Consider the following 18,277-nt stretch of genomic DNA (forward strand, 5'->3'; position numbering starts at 1 on the left):
GCGCACAACATACGATGTGGCTGCGACCAGACGCCTCGGCGGCCAGACGCCGAAGTGAGCAGACGCCGAGGTGGGGGAGGCGCCTGAGCGTCCACGGAGCCAGGCGATTCGTTAGGCACGGTCCGTCAACGGGTGCGCCCTCTTGCCGATCACTGCATGACTCGTTGCATTCTGCCCGCTTGAAATAGCCCTGACCCGGACGCCTCGCTATGCTCCGCATTGCTACTCTTCTGCCTCGTCCTTTTCAAACTCGGCCAACAGCTCAGCCTCCAGTGCATCTAGCTGCTCCTCCTCCACCCCCTCCTCCTCGTCGCCTCGCCCCTCCTCCGGCCCCGTTGTGTCAGGACTCGGCAGGCCTGATGACTGCCCCGCCGTTGAAACGTTCGCCAGGCTGGTGACGCGCTCAAAGGCCCGCTTCTTCCTTCGCTGCAGCTTGGAACCGCCGCCAACTTTCGTCGCTCCCTCGCCCGCCGCACTGGCATCGCTGTCATCTGCCTCGGAGCTTTCTGCCGACTCGACGTTTCGCTTGCGCTTCTTTCGCCCGCTGGCTTTCGATGCTGTGCTCCGTACGCTACCGTCCGTCTGCGACCCGTCCGTGTCACTTTCGCTATCATCTGTGCCCATGAACTCCTTCAGCTCGTCGTAGACGTCATCTCGGTCTTCCGCTGACAGCCCAACTACCTGCTGGTCCTCGACAGGGGAAGTAGGCATCACTGCGCCCAGCTCTTCGTCCTCGGCAGCGCTTTCTTCTCCCTCACCCAGCTCATCCGTATCCGTATCTGCAGTCGCGCCATCCTCTTCCGAAGACGACAAGACTGGCCCCTCTTCGAGTTCGTCGAGCGGAGAGCCTTGGGAGCCCTGGTGGCCCTGTTCGTCCGGCTCCACGTGGATTAGATGCGGGCCCTCATCTACGCGAACCCATTTGACGAAACATTCCTTCAGCCAGTCCAGAGTTACGATTTTGATGTGTCGGTGACGAGATGCCTGCCGGACCTTCTGTGTCCGGCGGTTCCTGGCCGCAACTACATGGGTAGTCCTTTTAGTAAGCTGCTCAGATATCTGCGCACCGAAACTTTTCGCCCAGACTGCATATTCTGAACTATGTAAGTGTTAGTGGGAGGTGGGAGAGGGTTGAAGAAGAGAGAAGCAGCAGTGCCGCGGACGTACGCTTGAATGTTGGTACCCAGTGGTACAACCCCGGAGAAGACGATTGAGATTCCTTTGAGGACGCTCCTTTTCATCGCAGGCATAATTTGGCCGATGTCCGGTACAACGTCCAGGTCGTCCGCTAAACGTTTTTTTGGGCTCTTGCCACCTCTTAACTGTGCGATTCGGCCGCCCTGAGCACCAGTGACTGTCCGCTCATATTCATCATAGAATGTTCCATGTACATGCCGCAGATTCGCTTCGAGATATTTGAGTTCATCGTCATCATCGTGTAGAAGGTTATGCCGTTGTTTGTGAGCGTCACTGTCTTCACTTAGCTCACCGTTGTATTCTTTGTCGGCCGCTGCCTCATCAACTTTGTCGAGAATTTCCTGTCTCCGAAGCAATGGTTTATCTTCCATTTGCGTCGCGATCGTCTCATTTTGCTCATCCGTCTGCTCCTTCAGGAGCTTTGGGTTGTCTCCTCCACTCATTGCCATAAGTTGTTCTTCAAGAGAAGTCGATTCACCATTGGCCTTTGGCGGTGGAATCTGGAGAGATGGCAAGGATTGCGAGTCTCTTGAAGGCGACGCTCCGGCAGCTGCATCGGCTGACACAATTTCGGCCTTATCTACCGCGGGACTTGGGGGTTCTGACTTCGTCGCCTTACGCGGCGGTGGCTCTTGAGATATGATATCTTGTCGTTTCGGCAGAAAACTGGAATTGATGTCGCCTATTCCAACAAAGAAATCATACGGAGTTACCTTGACCAGGTTGTGGCTCCAACTCCAAACGTCGCCTCGGTCATCGATGATGACGACCATTTTCGTGTCCACCGGGAATATGCGATGTAGTGTCTTGACAGTCAAACTGCCACTTTCATCTCGACTCAAAATCCTATCACCAAAGATCTTGCGCTGCGGATCGACGATCTTGGCAATGTTCTGTGCATAGGCTCGCGTTCCCATGGTGTAAATATGCAACTCATAGATCCTTGAGATTCTTTGCAGGAACTGCCGCAGGCCTGGTCGCAGCTTGATGTAGTACCAGCAGCCCCTACCGCCTGGACCGTTATCCAGAAGTTGGAAAGACTCGACGTCTTTGACCGCATCGTAATTTGGGTTGTCCGGATCTTTCTTCCACTCTGCTACAGTAGGGTCTACGGTTGCATGAATAATGGTCTGGTCCAAATCCACTACCAAGGAGAGTTTTTTATTCGCAAGAAGTCGACGCTTGGCTTCCTCTTCAGCGCGGATTGCCACGTCTTCGCTAATCTTGAGGGCGGTGCTGCCGTGAGCACGTACGATAGTGGCGCGCTCAATATCGCGCACAGTAGTGTTGAAGCTCACTCTGAAGTCATGAATCATCAGCTTCGGCCGAGGTGATAGTGCTCGCGATGTACTCACTCGTCCATATTCTTGCCGCAATTGGCGCACATGCCGCCCCATTGTACTTCGTGATTACATTCTTCTTCGATATCCACGAGCGGAATGCTGTCAAGCCATCAGTCCAGAGCGCGCGTTGGTTTTTAAGGGGCCATGCTCACCCTTCCCGTGTTATGGTTGCGCCCTCCTCTATTTTCCATCTGCGCAAAGTACCTTCCGTCTCAGATTGGAAATCTGCAGGGAACTTCTTCTCGACCTGAAACTCCTCGCCAAACTCGTTACCTTCTGTCACAGTGGTGAGGTAGAAGTACGAGAAGAGCGGCGCGAACCTCTCGACCTTGTCATCCTGTTTCTTCAGAAACTTGGTGACGGTGATGGGATAATGTAAGTTTCTCGGTGACTTGAGCAGCATCCCTTCTCACATGCTCAGCGAGCTCGCTAAGTGGTGGTGTTGTTGGAGGCGCTTTGCTGGTCGCGCGATGCTGTCGCATTCGGCGATGACGATGTCGGCGGGAAGATGGGAGCTTCGCGAACGGTCGGGCAGAAGTCGTACAAGGAAGCGCCAAGATACGCAGGGATTGGTGGGGGAGCAGGCGCGGAGGTATGGTGGAAGCGTGCGCAATTGAATTGACGGCGAAGCGCGTGGGGCGCGCCAGATGTGGTTGTGTCAAAGCTGTGGCTACCTAGTAATCCAATCCAACGCGCGGGTTCGGCGGGGTTAAGTACTGCTTGCCGCTACGCACGTGATTTCCGCTCTCGGCTAAGCCATTGCATGCAGCCGTCACTCTTCGCTATGAGGCCGCTGTCTCTTTGAACATCTCGTCTCCTCACCACACCACCTCAAGCACCAATTGTTCTTGTGCGCGGGCCATCATGCTTTCACTTTGGTTCTAGTCACGCGATAGGCCTATCGCTTCTCCGTCACCAAACACTGACACCGCACGATACAGATGGAAATTCAGACCTTTCCTTTTGATCGACCGAGATATTCGGGGGGTAACATATACGTCCTTTGCAGGACGAAAAAGCATGAAAGTGTTCCAGGTAGCGTGACCTATACCCCGAGCCAGGTGCAGACAGGGTACCACCAGCCGATATAGATACCGCTCCCCATCGCCTATGCCGCGCCTATGGCGTGCAACGACCCATGTAGCGAGGGTACAAGCAGCAGTCCCGAACCGTGTGCTGTTTGCACAGCCAAGCAAGGAAACGCTCGAGACCAAGACCGTAGCCTCCGTGGGGCGAACTGCCGTACCTGTGCAGGATGTTAGTTAGCGTACTCACAAACAAACAGTAGGCGTGTCAAAACTCACTTCCTTTGGTCCGTGTACCAGTAGTACGGCGCTGGGTCGAGGCCTTCGCGCTTGAAGGCGGCCATCAACTGCTCGTAGTCGTCCAGCCTCATGGAACCGCCAACGATCTCGCCAACGCCGGGCATCAAACAATCCACACTCTCGGTGACACGAGGGTCTTCCTTGTCCCTCTGCATGTAGAAGGCCTTAATCTCGACCGGGAAATGGGTCAGGAAGATCGGCCTGTTGATAATATCGGTCATTCTCCGCTCGGCGGCTTCAGCAATGTCATCACCAAATGTGTGCGGTTGACCCTCTTCGTTGGGGATATCGTGCTCCCTGAGCCATTCAATTGCATCGGAGTACTTCATGCGCTTGAAGGGCCGCTCAGGCAGCTTGAAGTCAGGGTTGAGAACTTTGATGTATCCAGCAATGACAGGATCAGCCAGCGTGAGCTCGAGGACACGGCAAATGATATGTTCGAGGTGAGTGAGAAGATCGTCGAAAGTGATAAAGTCCAACTCGGCTTCGATGTGCGTGTACTCGGACAAATGCCTCCTCGTAAGAGATTTCTCGGCACGGAAGGACTTCTCAATGCAGTAGACGTCGCCCATTGAAGGCAGACAAGTCTCGAGATAGAGCTGAGACGACTGCGTAAGGAAGGCAGGCTCGCCATAGTAGTCAAATTTGAACAGAGTCGCACCGCCTTCGACCTGCGTCTGTACCAGCGCTGGAGGGCTGACCTTGCGGACCCTGGTCTCCTTATAGGCCTGGTGGAAGGCGAATTCGATGGCATCGCGGACAAACATGACCGAGGAGGCAACCTCGCCGCGCAGAGTGAGGTGGCGGAGGTCGAGCAGCGTGCTGGGGTCTCCCTTGGCCTGGACCCTGTTGGTGATAGCATCGTCGCCGCCAGCAGCCTTCCATTCGTGGTTGATCTTGTAGTAATCGGCATGCAGCTCGCGGTTGAGAGGTGCATGCGCACCAGCAGGAACCTCGAACATTTCTCCGTAGACCTCCATCGACGTCTCGCGCGTCAAAGTAAGAGCGTCATACGTCTTAGCAAGCTGGCCAGTGATGACACATTGCATGAAGCCGTAGCCATCTCTCAGAGTGACGAACAGAACATCCTTCTGCTTGCGCTCCCGGTGAACACGACCAATGACTCTGACTCTCGTTCCCTTGCTCTCTGCATCTTGCCCGTTGCGTAGCTTCACGTGCGGGCCCGTCTCGTCGAGCTTGATCTTCACGGCCTTGGGAAGGCTGGTGTCCTCCTCAATGACAATCTTCTTGGCCTCCTCCAGCACCTTTGCGCGCTCTGCCTCCTCCTTTTGGCGCTGGACGGCCAGTTCCTGTTCGCGAGCAGCCTTCTTCTTCTGCTGCTCATAGAAGTTGACAGCTTTCTTCAGAGCCGACTTGGCAGCCGGCTTCCATTCTTTCGCAGTTTCATCGTCGGCGCTTTCGGACTTGCGGGTGAGGTACTGGGCCTCGGCGGGGTGCTGGAGGTATGCAAACTGCACCGTCTTGTAGGGCGAGGCTTCAGTGCCCTGCTGGCTCGGCTCATCCTTGCCAATGTCCTCGTCAATGTAGATGGTAGCCATGGTAGATACGATGGCGAAATACAACCGGGGCGAGTGAGAGGGACTTAGTGGATGCGCTGCTTGCTAAAAAGGCGCGCGGTGGGTAGGTACGACTCATAAATGAGATAGTGGGATGAGTCGAAATTCTTATCGGTCCCTCGTTGATCATACGAGTCATGATTCAGCTCAACAACACCTGGTCGGATTAATCATAGCCGGTTTGCTTCATTCCATAGGTACCTAGGTACTACCTAGGTATGTGTTTGTGACAAACTGAAGCCTTTTCATAACTCCATAATATTTAATATTTGCACCGAAGAGCACGACCAAATCATCCAGCAGAGATCCGCTTCTAACACGTGTCCAGCATGTCCTCAAGCGCACTCTTCTCCGAAGACGTGACCGTTAAATCATATACCGACTTAACTTTGACCCATGATTTCGCGTACGTGCAATAGAAGCTGGCTGATGGTGCATTTGTGTCAACATACTCCAATTAGGACTAGGTTTTGACAGAAGTACTCACCCAGCGGGGGTTTCCACTCTTCTGGTCCTTTGTCTCCTTTCGACTGGTTCACGTTATCGGTCACTGCCCACAGCTGTGGATTCGTCAAGTCATTTGCGAACGCTTGACGCTGGCTAGCCGTCCAGGATGATGCACCTGACTGAACCCTTTGTCAGTACCATAGTTCTATTTCGCTTGGACGCTGTGAAAGAGCCACTTTACCTTCCAAGCATTTGACAAGGGCACCATATGGTCGATGTCGACATCGCTCTTATCCGTCCATGTCGCACCGTCGTATGGACTCTCCCAAGTACCGCTCGTAGCAGAGCATGCACTGCTCGTGACAACATTCGTGCCATCGCGTTTGAGAACAGTCTCACGCGTGTCGCAACTCCTGTTCACTTGTTAAGATGCAGCTACACAAAGCTAGTTGGACAAAATCACCCTGAGATGGTTATCCAATGCTTAAATTCCTGGTATCTGTGTCAGCAAAACAATGTGCCAGAAAACTATATATAGATGTTCTACATCACGGCTGTATCCCGATGAAGAACCTTGGGCCTTGACAACTAAGCTTCCAAGTTCGTTCCTCGCCGTAGATTCTGAAGGAATTCCTGGTGCCGTTGGCAGTGGTCGTGGCGCTGGAAGTGCTTGAGTAAGAAAGGCTGCGGAAAACAGAACACCGATAAAAATCCTGATCCGCATATTTGTGGTACAGAAAAGGCTCAGAGATCAGATGGTAGGCTGTTGTTGGATTGATCTCTACAACTATTGGAGTTGCCTCTTGCTACGGCGGGGCAACAACAGAACTTATAGATTCATACTGCCGCTAGCTGCTCAGCTTGCCCCATTTCCCACCGGTGAGCTCCGTGTGTCGTACAATAAGTTGTGGAGATAAGACCACACATGCCACAACTTTTGATTATGATTGGTGTATAGACCAGCGTCCCGAAGATGGATGTGGAAGGTGAATCAAGCGCCAAGTCGTCCCGTAGCAAGGTACTTTAATAAACACGGCTTCTAGTAGAAGTCCCGGGGCGCGACTGCGGAGTGAGCAAGGATAACAATCGCATGTGACCACTGTAGTTGGTCCGCACCCTTGAGTATCAGTGCGGTGCTGGTGTTTCAGATAAGATTCAATAAAGTTCGTTGATAGGGTCCCTGGAACGGCTTCGGTGTTCAAGGCGCGAGCCTCAGAGCCTAGTCAATTTAGTTGAGTCTGCTTTTGGCATACAGAAATTGGACACCCTCAGACCTACAGTGCGAAGTAGACCCTCAGTGCGGACCGAACAGTGCCTAAATCAAGTAGCTACAAAACACAACTGACGACTAGTTATATAAGAAAAATCAAATTGACAATGAAACGATTGTTTCGGCTGCATTTGAAGTTGTATGCAACATGCAATCCGGTCAAGATCCATTCGACCGTGGTTCGGAATTATCGTGGAGCGCAGCACAACAGGCGCACTCACACAGCTGCCGAGGTCACGTTGGGGAAGAACTCCAAGGCGGTATATGCCATGTATTCCATGACCAGCGACTCCGGAATGGTTGACACCAAATGAATGATTTAATTATGTGCATCAACATTCTATTTCTGACTTAAGTCTTCCCTCTATCGCAAAAAGGTGGGAACAAATACTTCCCAACGCTTTCCCTTCACCCGTAAAGAGAGGGTTGGACAGCCAGAGAATTCGTGTTGAATTGAACCCCCTAACGCCAACGCCCATATAAGGGCGGAACCTCTATCAGCCAGCAAATAGCAGCTCTTGCGGTTGCAAGCTCTAGAGTCTATGTTGAATACTGGAGGATTTGCTCACACAACTATGCAAAACCCATTTTGGTATCCCTGACGCCGATTATTTGTTGAAAAACCAAATGTCCCGTCATGACGTTGAGTCATTAAATCATAGGTAAAGCGTATCTAGAACTGCAGCTCCTTGGGCTGCTCCCAGGTGAAGCTTTGGTCCGAGAAGTGGCCGTTCTTGGCAGTCTTGCAGTAGATGGGGTTTGTCAGGTTCAGCTCCTTGACAATAACACCGGGCCTCAGATCAAAGTTGTTGCGGAGGATCTCGACAAGCTCATCCGAGGACTTGTCAGAAGTGCCGTAAGTCTCGACGAAGATGGAGAGGGGCTCGGCGACACCGATGGCGTAAGAGAGCTGGACCAAAGCACGGCGGGCAAGACCGGCCTTAACAAGAGACTTGGCCATCCAGCGACCGAGGTAGGCAGCAGAACGGTCAACCTTCGAGTAGTCCTTGCCAGAGAAGGCTCCACCACCGTGGGCGCCCCAGCCACCGTAGGTGTCAACGATGATCTTCCGGCCAGTCAGACCAGCATCACCCTGGGGACCACCAATGATGAACAGGCCGGAGGGTTGAATCTAGAAACGGTTAGTCTGATAGATCATGTCAAATAAATCTATGAGGACTCACGTGGTAGACGGTCCGGTCATCGAGCAAGTGAGCCGGAATAACCTTCTGGATGATCTTTTCCTTGATCTCCTTGCGGAGCTCCTCAGTAGAGATGGTCTCAGCATGCTGGGCACTGACGACAACAGTGTCGACACGCTTGGGAACAACGGCGCCGCCATCGTGCTCATACTCGACCGTGACCTGGGTCTTGGTGTCGGGGCGCAGCCACGGGAGGGAGCCGTCGTTCCTGGCCTCCTTCATAGCAGCATTCAGCTTGTGGGACAGCTGAATGGTCAAGGGCAGCAGCTCGGGAGTCTCGTCGGTAGCATAGCCGAACATGATACCCTGGTCACCAGCGCCAAGCTTCTCAAGAGCCTCGTCGTAGTGGAGACCCTGAGCGATATCGGGCGACTGCTGCTCAATAGCAACGAGGACGTTGCAGGTCTTGTAGTCAAAGCCCTTGGCGGAGTCATCGTAACCAATGTCCTTAATGGTGTTACGGATGATCTTCTGGTAGTCGAGGTGAGCCTTGGTGGTGATCTCGCCGAACACCATAATCATGCCAGTCTTGGTAGCCGTCTCGCAAGCGACCTTGGAGAGGGGATCCTCCGCCAGGCAGGCATCGAGAATGGCATCCGAGACCTGATCGCTGTTGTGGGGGAGGAAGTCAGCAAAGGCACTCTCTGGTCAGAGTGGGGAGGAGGGGACGCACGCAATCTTGTCGGGGTGACCCTCACCGACGGACTCGGAGGTAAAGAGGAAAGTGCTCTTGGGCTTATCGCCATTGACAGCGCCGGCAGCCATTATTGCGAGTTAGAGGAGCGTTGCGAGTTGGAGGGAGTAAAGGGAAGGAGGTGAGAAGGAGGCTGGTGAGGGAAAGAAAGAGGGAGCGGAGAGAAAATAAAGTAAGAGCAGCGGGACCGGCGACTTTAGACGCGCTGGGGAAAGAACAATCCTGGGCTAGCCGAACAATTTTGCCGTGCCGCATCAGTCACATCATTTGTTTTTTTCCTCACCGCCCCCCGCGCCGCCCGCCGTACTGCCGTCGTCCTCCGACTGGCCGAGATTGGATGGGATAGGTACCTAGAGTAGGTAATACACCACCAACATTCACCGCCACGATCCTCAGCTGCTCCCTCACGTCAGCTCCGAGGCCGCCACCCGATACTTTGCCTGCGAGCCCGGCGTTCGGTCCTTTTCAACAAATAATGTGGTGGTTGGCGCTTCCTCCGCTCGTCTCAACAAAGTAGTCGTCCAGCTCATTGTCGACTTTAGTAATGTCTCTTTTCTACATCTTCATGTACCAGAGAGGGATGTCCTGAGCGCGATCCTGAGCCATGTTGCCAATATTGTTCGGTATGTCGAGACTCGGGACCCGAGGGAACCGATGGATGAAATTAACGTCGATAGAGGTGAGTAAGGATCCAAGTTGAGGCCACCCTCATGTCTGAATACTTTTTTGTATCGGACGGGGCTTTCTTGGGCTCGAAAAAGCATGGCATAGCGGCGGCGTTGATGTATCGGAGGTGTTGTGATATCGTTAAGAACACATGGCTTTTGCGGCAACCGTGGTGGCCTACACAACAGTTCAGCAACTCCTATAGATGGACTAGCGCAATGCTTTTGCGCTTGTCGGAGTGGATTCATCGCGCGCAAAAGCGGTTTAGACTTTGCTGGTCATTGCCAGGCGTAGGACGTTTGAAGACAGTCAGGCCTTATGGATGCCGACATGGCAGTGTACTCTTTGGGGTTTCTCTGCAAAACTCTAGCTGGCCCTGACTGGCTTGTGTGCAAATAACGTCAACTTAATGCAGGTACCTTGCAGGTCCGCGGATGTAAGGGCGCCGACCGGTTGGATCTATCACGCCAAGTTGGCGAGTCCGGATGATGTTCCGCCACGCACCTTTCAGGGCCGCAATTCCATGATTGGCGAACATCAGCAATCTATCTCACACATTTGCGCATCATACGGCAAGTCATACTATATCTCTGTTAAGTTCTTCTTTTTCCATGGCGTGCATTAGTTGCTCGTTTCTTTGCCTTCTATTAAATTACTTTCTCGGCTCATTTGCTGTCACTTCCGGCGGCCCACTCGTTCGTTCACGTGGCACTTGACCTTTGTACTTTTACTCACAACAGGTGATTGGTCTTCGGCGAGCACGTCATGACGGAACTGCAGATAGTGTGTCAACATGTTCAGCCGTCACACTCGTTGCACATCCGCTTTTGACACAAACCATTATATTCTGGGACAGCCCGACGGCAGAATGAGTTTGCTTCCGCAAAGCTGCCTAACGGCACGCTGTTCCGTGCCAAAGGAGGAGTTCTACTCGGATCATCGTGGTTCGAGGCAGATGTCAACCGCATCGGCAAAGCGGTCCCGCAAGCCGGAATGTTGCCATGGTGGAACCATGAGAGGAACAGAAGACATATAAGAGAGCATAGTTGCATCCCTTTGCCGTACCATCTGCTCATACACAGGCGCAGACACACAGCCAATTTGTTTGTTGGCATCTTCATGGCATTGCAGCCCTCCTTTGGCAAAATGAAACTTCTCTCAGCTCTTGCTGCAGTTACACTCCTGCCAGTGGTCCATGCCCAAGTTGCTGCATGGGGCCAGTGTCAGTTAGCACGTCTTACACAGGCATACTCATATCTAACAGTATATAGGCGGTGGTACCGGTTACAGCGGCTCAGCAACATGCGCTTCATCCTATACCTGCGTCAAGGTCAATGAATGTAAGAGTATTTTTCCAGAACTGCTCATTAGGAAAGAAACCAATGTTAGTTAGACTACAGTCAGTGCCAACCTGGTAGCGCAACTGGTCCTGCTTCGACTTCCGCCGGTGGGAACACGAGCGTCCCTTCTACTACATCTCCCCCAAGCGGCACCACTTCAGCACCCGCTGCTGCCTCGGGAAATCCAATTTCCGGATACAGCTTTTACGCCAATCCCTATTATGCGTCTGAGATTCTCAGCTCTGCTGTGCCATCACTGAGTGCCAAGGGCAGTGCCAGTTTGGCCGCAAAAGCGACTGAAGTTGCTAAAGTTGGAACTTTCTACTGGCTGTAAGTTGAGGCAAATTACGTTGAACTTCTCTGGAACTTACACCATCACAGTGACACCAGAGGCAAGATTCCTACAATTGCCACCTATGCCGAGGATGTACAGAAACAGAATGCTGCGGGAGCCAAGCTGGTTCTCCCGCTGGTTGTCTATGACCTTCCAGATCGTGACTGCTCCGCCCTGGCATCTAACGGCGAACTATCCATTGCGGATGACGGTATCAATATCTACAAAACGGAGTATATTGATGCCATTGTGGAGCAAATCAAGGCATACCCAGATGTGAAATTCGTACTTGTCATTGGTAAGGCACAGCGATAAGGTACACCGTGGATATGTTGGCTAACAACTGCCATAGAACCAGACAGTCTAGGCAATTTGGTGACAAACCTCAATGTCGAAAAGTGCTCCAATGCACAGGACGCCTACAAGGAATGTGTCGCCTATGCAATTAAAGCCCTCAACCTCGACAATGTATCAATGTACATTGACGCTGGCCATGCTGGATGGCTAGGGTGGGATGCGAACATCACGCCGTCGGCCCAGCTCTTCGGTTCAGTCTATAGCACTGCGGGCAAGCCTGCTGCTGTTCGAGGCCTTGTTACCAATGTGTCCAACTACAACGCCTGGAATAGCACTACCTGTGCTTCTTATACCTCTGGAAACAACAATTGTGACGAGCAGAAGTACATCAACGCCATTGCACCGCTTCTAACCTCTAATGGCTTCCCGGCGCACTTCCTCGTTGATACTTGTAAGCAGTACACAGTCTACTATACTTTTGAATTACAAACACTGACATAACCTAAAGCACGCAACGGCGTCCAGCCGACGAAGCAACAAGCATGGGGTGATTGGTGCAACGTTATTGGTACTGGTTTTGGCATCCGCCCAACGACTGCCACCGATGATCCACTCCTGGATGCCTTTGTCTGGGTCAAGCCTGGCGGAGAGGCAGATGGAACCTCTGACAGCAGTGCCGCTCGTTACGATGCTCACTGTGGCTACTCTGATGCACTCCAACCGGCGCCTGAGGCCGGTACCTGGTTTGAGGCTTACTTTGAGCAACTGCTTGTCAATGCTAACCCGTCCTTCTAAGTTTCTAAGTGAGGGATCTACTAAGGCTTTCCTAGCATTCAGACAGCAACAACCGCCGAGTTTTGAGGGCACTATTTTTCGTTAGTAGTAGTAGCAGTGGTGTTTCTGTCTTTTCGAAATGTAGTTAAAGATCGTTTAGCTCATATTTACTATATACACTCACTTCGAATATGGACGGATTTGTTCTAGAATGCTAGTATAGATTCTCAGGATACTGGTTATTTATAGTGTGCTGTCAGTATCCTAGACTGAGGGTTTGGTAACAAAATCCAACTGATAAAGTTAATATATATATCAAGACATTTTAGAGTACAATGAAGTGATGTAACAGCATTGTCTACAGGACAAAAATATTCAAACCGACCAAATATAAATATTATTGATCGGCATGATGACTAGCTACTATTTTACCGAGCCTCGGTCCGAGTGATAAGGTGTTTCGCAATCGGCTCTGGTGACATCACTGGAGTACAGTGGACAACACCAAATCTTTATCATCTACAGTTTCAACGTACCTGAAGCCTTTGCCCAGCCATTGCCCTTACGCTCTACAATACCGACAATGGACACTTCCAGCGCTTTTGAACCAGCCGACATCTTTTCCGCCAAAGGGCTAGTTGTGGCCATCACCGGCGGAGGAAGTGGTACAGAACCCTTCACAACCTACCCATCTTGTGCCGGACCCAAAGCTAATCAAGACCGTCTACCAGGGATTGGCTTAGCCATGGCATCGTCGATACTCCAAACAGGTGCCGCAAAGGTGTATATTCTCGGTCGGCGCCTTGACGTCCTCTCCTCCGCTGCTTCTTCCATTGATCCCAGCAAAAAAACTGTCGTTCCTTTGCAATGCGATGTAACATCCGTTGAATCGACCAGATCTGCAGTACAGCAGATCGAGCGCGAAGTTGGCTATTTGGATGTACTCATCAACAACGCTGGCCTCATTGGACCGCCGAATAAACCAGCCTTGGAGGCACAGAATGTTGAAGAGCTACAAAAGGTACTGTTAACAGGATTTGAAGATGGCTCATGGGAAAGCACATTGAAGGTCAACACGGCCAGCATTGTAGCCGTTAGTGCGTCGTTTCTCCTTCTGTTGGACAAGGGCAACAAGCGACGCGGCTGGCAGAGTGGAAAGATTGCACCAGAAGAGACAAGAAAGAGAAGCACCGAAGGACTGAAAGACATAGGAGTCGGCGAGGATGATTTGCGGACAAGTCAAATTATTACCACCGCCAGTATTGCAAGCTTTAATCGCCAAGTAACTGCTGGACTGGCATACAGTGCTAGCAAGGCGGGAGCAGTTCACATTGGCAAAATGCTCGCAACTCTACTGCTGCCTTGGGGAATCAGGAGCAATGTTATTGCGCCCGGAAGTAAGTTGGAGTTGACGAGTGGGCTTGAATCTAAATTTGAATATGCGGTGGTGACTAACGGCATGATACTGCAGTCTATCCCTCCCAAATGACTGGAGAGTCAGACCAAACTTTCCCCCTCAACCAAGTTCCCGCCGGACGAAAGGGAAACTTCAATGACATGGCAGGCGTGACGCTCTATCTTGTCGGAAAAAGCGGTGCATATGTCAATGGAAATGTGGTTGTGACTGATGGAGGTCGTCTCAGCGGCTTTCCTTCGTCCTATTGATCATGCTGAAGTCAAAGCCGACAATTCAGAATTAGACAGATGTCCTCTTTTTATTGAATGTCAAAACGACCAACATGGAAGGTGTTGCATTTTAAACACGTGTTTCGAGCATCTCTTCAAGTACTTCCTCCGCCTTTTTCGCCTCTACCCTGCCTTCGTCGCCTCTACGAATCATTTGCCCCAGGAGGAATTTCAGTTTTCCTTTTTGTCCTTTCGTCTTGATTGCTTCTATTGCGTCCGGGTTATCATCCAAAATTTCGCCTGCCAATGCAAAATATTCCTCACGAGACATCGGACGCAAGAGGAGATTTTCATCGTCAATAATTTGTCTGACGGGACGATCATCGCCATAGAAAACGGTCGAAAGCAGTTGCTTGGCAGTTGGGCCGGTTATTTGTTTCCTAAGCAAGTGCAGGATGATGGAAGCTAACTGTTCGGAAGAAACAGTGTTCTCAGTCCAAGAGATCTCGGCAGTGGTGAAGAGTGCACCAAGTTCCATCAACAACCTATTTCGAAGTAAGCTTTGCTTTGCTCAGTGGATAAAAGCTCTCCACGCGGGATAGGATCGCGCGGATGTCAACTTTACCCACCAATTGCCAGCCACCCTTCCTAGCTTCATCGAAGAACGTTCATCAGCCGTAGTCTGCTGATGTAGAATATCTACTACCTCGAGGTAATAGTCTAGTCTGTCTCCAGTGTCGAGGCGAAGGAGATTCTTAGCATCTTTCATGAGCATCCCGTACTTAGGATTGTCAACGAGCATTTGTGTGATCTCATCCGGCAATGCCGGTAAAGTATGGCGGATCCTTTGAATCAATTCCTGCAACAGCAATGAATCATGGTATGCTTCAAGTCCTCGAACGGAATCACTTACTTCTCCGATAAGTACCGCTCCCAGATCTGGGTCAGGCATGTAGCGGTAATCGACTTCACCCTCTTTACCTCTGAGTCTCCGTGTCTCTGTGCTGCCGAGGGTCCATCCGCGTGTTTCGCCTTCGATGACTCCACCCGCCTTGAGGACTTCGATCTGACGGTTTCTCTCCGCTATGATTGCATCCTCAACCGCCTTGAAACTACTCAAATTCTTGATTTCAGTCCGTTGACCCAACCCAGTGACACCGTAGTATGAATTGTTTGACCCTTGGCTTTCGGAACTAAGTCGCTCGCGTACAGAGACATTGACATCAGCACGCAAACCACCTGCTTCCATGCCGGCTGTGACTGCATCGACGGATCTAAGTATGGCTTGGATTTTTCTTACACATGCCGCGGCGGTCGATGGGTGGTGGATGTGTGGAAGAGTTATGATTTCGATTAACGGATGGGAAACTCGATTAAAGTCCAGTAGATGAATGCTTGGAGGCTGCTGTATAGATTTGGCGGTATCTTGCTCCATTTGTACCTGTTTAATGCCAATTGTAATGGACTTGCCATCTTCAGGCGCGATGCCATCGTGATCGTAGAGTGTGAGCTTGCCATCTCGAGCCAAAGGCTCTTAGAAGAAGTTAGTACAACGCAAAGACGGGTGACTTTTTAACGTCTGATGCGCATACCATAGTATTGAGTGATTTGGTAACCGGCTGGTTGGTCCTGATAGAAATAATGCTTTCTATCAAAACTGCTTTTGGTCTGGATATCGCAGTCCAGTGCCATTGCTGCGCGTAAAGCGGGGATAAGAGTCTCGCTCTGGAACTGCGGCTGTGTTCCCGGGAAGGCAACATCGAACAGGGCGACATGAGAGTTTGGAAGCTCATTGCTGGACGTGCCAGCCCCTGAAAAGAGCTTGCGAGCGGTATTGAGCTCTGCATGAATCTCGATTCCCACGGTTAACTCCCACTTTTGCAACCTTGGATCTCCAGCCTTGGACTTGGATATGGTAGTCTGTCCTTGGCCTTCCGCTTTTTTCCTCTTGGCCTCTTCTTTCTGGAGTTTCCTAAATGGCACCAGATCGTCGGCTTTGGACTCAACGTGCAAACACCGCATCGAGTAGCGCGACACGGGGGCGCGGATACCCATTGACTGTCTCAATGGCTGCAAACATGATTGGCATACAAGCGACTGTTGTCGCAACGTCCTGCCAAAGGCCGCCTTGGAGCAAGCCGAAAGCATGTTGTTGAAGCTTTGCGGTCTGGGGTCCGAGGTTCGGTCAAGCAGCTTGCGCGACGCGACGCGATGAACCTACACGAAAAAGTTCGGTCCGCGTCATGCACGTTTTGACCACAACTTTTTGTCACTATCTCAACAACCGCACAAAATTCATCAACGATGCACACAGAGTTCCCTATTTGATGATAATGCTAATTCTGCTCGTAGGCCGACAATTTCCGTCGACTGGCTGCCAGAGGTGCTGCTCAAATTTACTCATCACCAGCTTCGCTAAAACCCGAGGAGCTTTCAGAGCCATCGTCCTTGGCTTTTCTTCCTCCAGCACCCTTTTTTCCGCCCTTGTTCCCCTTTGCTTTTTTCTTCTCCTCCCTCCTATCGACCTGATCCTGAACTCTCTCTCGTTCACTTTTGCCTTGCTCCTGTAGTTCCATTTCCAACTTCTTGAAATCGTCGCCCTCAACATCCATGCCTATAAGCTCCTCCAGCATTTTGATTTCTCTTGCCCATACGCCTTTGTCATCGATCTTCTTTCCTTTGGGATCATCCGGATTCGGTACGTCGATCGGAGTCTCTAGCACCATTGGAAGGCCATGTAGGCGAGGCTCATTCATGATGTTGTGGAAAGCTCGGAGACCAAGACATCCGGTGCCTATGTTCGCATGTAGATCCCGGCATGAATTGAGGGGCGCTTTGGAGTCGTTTATGTGTAAGGCCTTGAGGAAACGTAATCCGATAGTATCATCGAATTTGTCAAGCGTGGCCTTGAAGGAATCGGGGGTCCGAAGGTCATAACCTGCTGCGAAAACATGGCAGGTGTCCAAGCACACTCCAACACGGTCTTTATGCTCAACAAGGTCAATTACGGCTTTGAGCTCCTCAAATGTCCCACCGATCGTGTTGCCTCCTGTGACAGCCATGGTTTCCAGGAGAGTGATAACATCACCGGACAAAGGATCCTCATGTGCTCGGTTCAGCTGAGTCGCCAGGTGCTGCAGTGCCTCTTCGCGACTTGAGCTAGCACAATTTCCTGGGTGAAAATTGTAGAGTTTGATGCCTAGTTCGCGGCAGCGGGACAAGTCGTCCAAGAACGAGTCGTATGCTTGCTTTGTCCGCGTAGCATCAGTGTGACACAAATTCACAAGATACGAGCCATGCGGAACGACATGATGCGCGTTGTCATACTTATGCGTATCACAGGAAGCTTTAAACAACTTTACGTGATCCTGAGCCAACGGTGGATTTGCCCATTTGCGTTGTGACTTGAGGAAAAGGGCAAAGGCATTTCCGCTGCGAGCTATTAGCTAGGCTGTATTTATAAGGAATGAATGATCTCATTAGTTTTGGAGTCCGACTTACCCTATGTGAAGACAGTTGGTGATTGCATTATGCACGCCTGTAAATATTAATGTCAGAGCCCGTTCAGATGTAAACGATAAAGGAAAATAGCGATTGTACCCCCTGCGGCACTAACGTGAGCACCAATAAATAGCTTAGACCCAACTGTTCTAGCAGCGAGCGGCATAGCTTCCAGTGCTTTTTCTTCCTTGGTCTTTCTTTTTCGCTTGACTTGCTTCAACTCAGTACCATCTGCTTCCGGTTGCACCTTTGTTTCGACTTTATCCTCAACAGAAACTTTGGCTTTCGTCTTTGCCTTTTGAGCAGGTTCCTTCGGAGTACTGTTGGTAGAGGATTTTACGCTTGTTTTAACTTCGGGTGTCGTTTTATCTTCCTGGGATGCAGCTACCCTCTTGCTCTTGCGCGCTTGGCTTTGCTGCTCCGGTGCTGGTTTGGAGAGCGGGTAAACTTCTTTCGTCTCAGACTCTTCGATGTGTTCCAACTGGGGATCCCCAGTAGCTCTTTTTATTCTTTTCACGGACGATGTCACTTGTTCCGCCTCACGCTTGCGACTGGCAATTGCGGTTGTGGTGACTTCGGATGGAGGTGGCGCCCTAAAATCTGTAAGATCTGGGGAAGTAGCACCTGTTTCCGGCGGAGGAGACGAGAGCTCGGATGATGAGTTGGCCATTGGTGCAGTTGGCA

General features: G+C 51.3%; 8 protein-coding genes across 8 annotated transcripts; 2 read left to right on the forward strand and 6 right to left on the reverse strand.

The window, feature by feature from the left end:
* Positions 1 to 116: 116 nt before the first annotated feature.
* On the reverse strand, positions 117 to 3,301 carry K452DRAFT_3678 (uncharacterized protein). Its single transcript, XM_033546574.1, has 4 exons — positions 2,693 to 3,301; positions 2,553 to 2,639; positions 1,168 to 2,496; positions 117 to 1,099 (listed from the first exon to the last, which is right to left on the reverse strand). Exons 1-4 carry the CDS (start codon positions 2,941 to 2,943, stop codon positions 223 to 225), a joined length of 2,544 nt encoding a protein of 847 aa, XP_033402929.1. The 5' UTR covers positions 2,944 to 3,301; the 3' UTR covers positions 117 to 222.
* Positions 3,302 to 3,659: 358 nt separating this feature from the next.
* K452DRAFT_217769 (uncharacterized protein) lies at positions 3,660 to 5,424 on the reverse strand (the record flags this gene model as incomplete). Its single annotated transcript, XM_033536312.1, has 2 exons — positions 3,660 to 3,786; positions 3,845 to 5,424. 2 exons carry the CDS (start codon positions 5,422 to 5,424, stop codon positions 3,660 to 3,662), a joined length of 1,707 nt encoding a protein of 568 aa, XP_033402930.1.
* Positions 5,425 to 5,597: 173 nt separating this feature from the next.
* Positions 5,598 to 6,613, reverse strand: K452DRAFT_240515 (uncharacterized protein; the record flags this gene model as incomplete). Its single annotated transcript, XM_033537790.1, has 5 exons — positions 5,598 to 5,868; positions 5,930 to 6,068; positions 6,131 to 6,302; positions 6,353 to 6,381; positions 6,437 to 6,613. 5 exons carry the CDS (start codon positions 6,611 to 6,613, stop codon positions 5,756 to 5,758), a joined length of 630 nt encoding a protein of 209 aa, XP_033402931.1. The 3' UTR covers positions 5,598 to 5,755.
* A 1,039-nt stretch (positions 6,614 to 7,652) lies between these two features.
* On the reverse strand, positions 7,653 to 9,372 carry K452DRAFT_3710 (uncharacterized protein). The gene is made up of 3 exons (XM_033546579.1): positions 9,035 to 9,372; positions 8,344 to 8,971; positions 7,653 to 8,291 (listed from the first exon to the last, which is right to left on the reverse strand). The coding sequence occupies exons 1-3, from the start codon at positions 9,124 to 9,126 to the stop codon at positions 7,833 to 7,835; spliced, it is 1,179 nt and encodes a 392-aa protein (XP_033402932.1). The 5' UTR covers positions 9,127 to 9,372; the 3' UTR covers positions 7,653 to 7,832.
* A 1,211-nt stretch (positions 9,373 to 10,583) lies between these two features.
* On the forward strand, positions 10,584 to 12,698 carry K452DRAFT_282211 (glycoside hydrolase family 6 protein). Its single transcript, XM_033539551.1, has 6 exons — positions 10,584 to 10,943; positions 10,993 to 11,061; positions 11,115 to 11,391; positions 11,443 to 11,693; positions 11,748 to 12,143; positions 12,201 to 12,698. Exons 1-6 carry the CDS (start codon positions 10,868 to 10,870, stop codon positions 12,485 to 12,487), a joined length of 1,356 nt encoding a protein of 451 aa, XP_033402933.1. The 5' UTR covers positions 10,584 to 10,867; the 3' UTR covers positions 12,488 to 12,698.
* Positions 12,699 to 12,988: 290 nt separating this feature from the next.
* Positions 12,989 to 14,216, forward strand: K452DRAFT_348023 (uncharacterized protein). Its single transcript, XM_033545512.1, has 3 exons — positions 12,989 to 13,131; positions 13,198 to 13,863; positions 13,938 to 14,216. Exons 1-3 carry the CDS (start codon positions 13,050 to 13,052, stop codon positions 14,129 to 14,131), a joined length of 942 nt encoding a protein of 313 aa, XP_033402934.1. The 5' UTR covers positions 12,989 to 13,049; the 3' UTR covers positions 14,132 to 14,216.
* A 6-nt stretch (positions 14,217 to 14,222) lies between these two features.
* K452DRAFT_217956 (uncharacterized protein) lies at positions 14,223 to 16,240 on the reverse strand (the record flags this gene model as incomplete). Its single annotated transcript, XM_033536325.1, has 4 exons — positions 14,223 to 14,637; positions 14,722 to 14,951; positions 15,006 to 15,625; positions 15,685 to 16,240. 4 exons carry the CDS (start codon positions 16,238 to 16,240, stop codon positions 14,223 to 14,225), a joined length of 1,821 nt encoding a protein of 606 aa, XP_033402935.1.
* Positions 16,241 to 16,399: 159 nt separating this feature from the next.
* On the reverse strand, positions 16,400 to 18,272 carry K452DRAFT_261560 (uncharacterized protein). The gene is made up of 3 exons (XM_033538581.1): positions 17,693 to 18,272; positions 17,594 to 17,630; positions 16,400 to 17,524 (listed from the first exon to the last, which is right to left on the reverse strand). The coding sequence occupies exons 1-3, from the start codon at positions 18,261 to 18,263 to the stop codon at positions 16,489 to 16,491; spliced, it is 1,644 nt and encodes a 547-aa protein (XP_033402936.1). The 5' UTR covers positions 18,264 to 18,272; the 3' UTR covers positions 16,400 to 16,488.
* Between the last annotated feature and the right edge of the window lie 5 nt (positions 18,273 to 18,277).

The sequence above is a fragment of the Aplosporella prunicola genome (genome assembly GCF_010093885.1).
Source record: "Aplosporella prunicola CBS 121167 unplaced genomic scaffold K452scaffold_1, whole genome shotgun sequence".
Classification (NCBI taxonomy): domain Eukaryota; kingdom Fungi; phylum Ascomycota; class Dothideomycetes; order Botryosphaeriales; family Aplosporellaceae; genus Aplosporella; species Aplosporella prunicola.

What these genes read in the sequence shown, in the direction of transcription:
- K452DRAFT_348023 (XM_033545512.1), top strand. Translation starts at nt 13,050, where the DNA reads ATGGACACTTCCAGCGCTTTTGAACCAGCCGACATCTTTTCCGCCAAA. An exon ending in CATCACCGGCGGAGGAAGTG is followed by an intron (nt 13,132 to 13,197) that starts GTACAGAACCCT and finishes ACCGTCTACCAG; the next exon opens with GGATTGGCTTAGCCATGGCA. An exon ending in CAATGTTATTGCGCCCGGAA is followed by an intron (nt 13,864 to 13,937) that starts GTAAGTTGGAGT and finishes ATGATACTGCAG; the next exon opens with TCTATCCCTCCCAAATGACT.
- K452DRAFT_261560 (XM_033538581.1), bottom strand. Translation starts at nt 18,263, where the DNA reads ATGGCCAACTCATCATCCGAGCTCTCGTCTCCTCCGCCGGAAACAGGT. An exon ending in TCACGTTAGTGCCGCAGGGG is followed by an intron (nt 17,631 to 17,692) that starts GTACAATCGCTA and finishes TAATATTTACAG; the next exon opens with GCGTGCATAATGCAATCACC. An exon ending in ACCAACTGTCTTCACATAGG is followed by an intron (nt 17,525 to 17,593) that starts GTAAGTCGGACT and finishes AATAGCTCGCAG; the next exon opens with CGGAAATGCCTTTGCCCTTT.
- K452DRAFT_282211 (XM_033539551.1), top strand. Translation starts at nt 10,868, where the DNA reads ATGAAACTTCTCTCAGCTCTTGCTGCAGTTACACTCCTGCCAGTGGTC. An exon ending in CTGCGTCAAGGTCAATGAAT is followed by an intron (nt 11,062 to 11,114) that starts GTAAGAGTATTT and finishes AATGTTAGTTAG; the next exon opens with ACTACAGTCAGTGCCAACCT. An exon ending in GAAATTCGTACTTGTCATTG is followed by an intron (nt 11,694 to 11,747) that starts GTAAGGCACAGC and finishes CAACTGCCATAG; the next exon opens with AACCAGACAGTCTAGGCAAT.
- K452DRAFT_3710 (XM_033546579.1), bottom strand. Translation starts at nt 9,126, where the DNA reads ATGGCTGCCGGCGCTGTCAATGGCGATAAGCCCAAGAGCACTTTCCTC. An exon ending in GGTCACCCCGACAAGATTGC is followed by an intron (nt 8,972 to 9,034) that starts GTGCGTCCCCTC and finishes CCCCCACAACAG; the next exon opens with CGATCAGGTCTCGGATGCCA. An exon ending in ATGACCGGACCGTCTACCAC is followed by an intron (nt 8,292 to 8,343) that starts GTGAGTCCTCAT and finishes AACCGTTTCTAG; the next exon opens with ATTCAACCCTCCGGCCTGTT.
- K452DRAFT_3678 (XM_033546574.1), bottom strand. Translation starts at nt 2,943, where the DNA reads ATGCTGCTCAAGTCACCGAGAAACTTACATTATCCCATCACCGTCACC. An exon ending in GCAACCATAACACGGGAAGG is followed by an intron (nt 2,640 to 2,692) that starts GTGAGCATGGCC and finishes ATGGCTTGACAG; the next exon opens with CATTCCGCTCGTGGATATCG. An exon ending in CTGGGTACCAACATTCAAGC is followed by an intron (nt 1,100 to 1,167) that starts GTACGTCCGCGG and finishes ACACTTACATAG; the next exon opens with TTCAGAATATGCAGTCTGGG.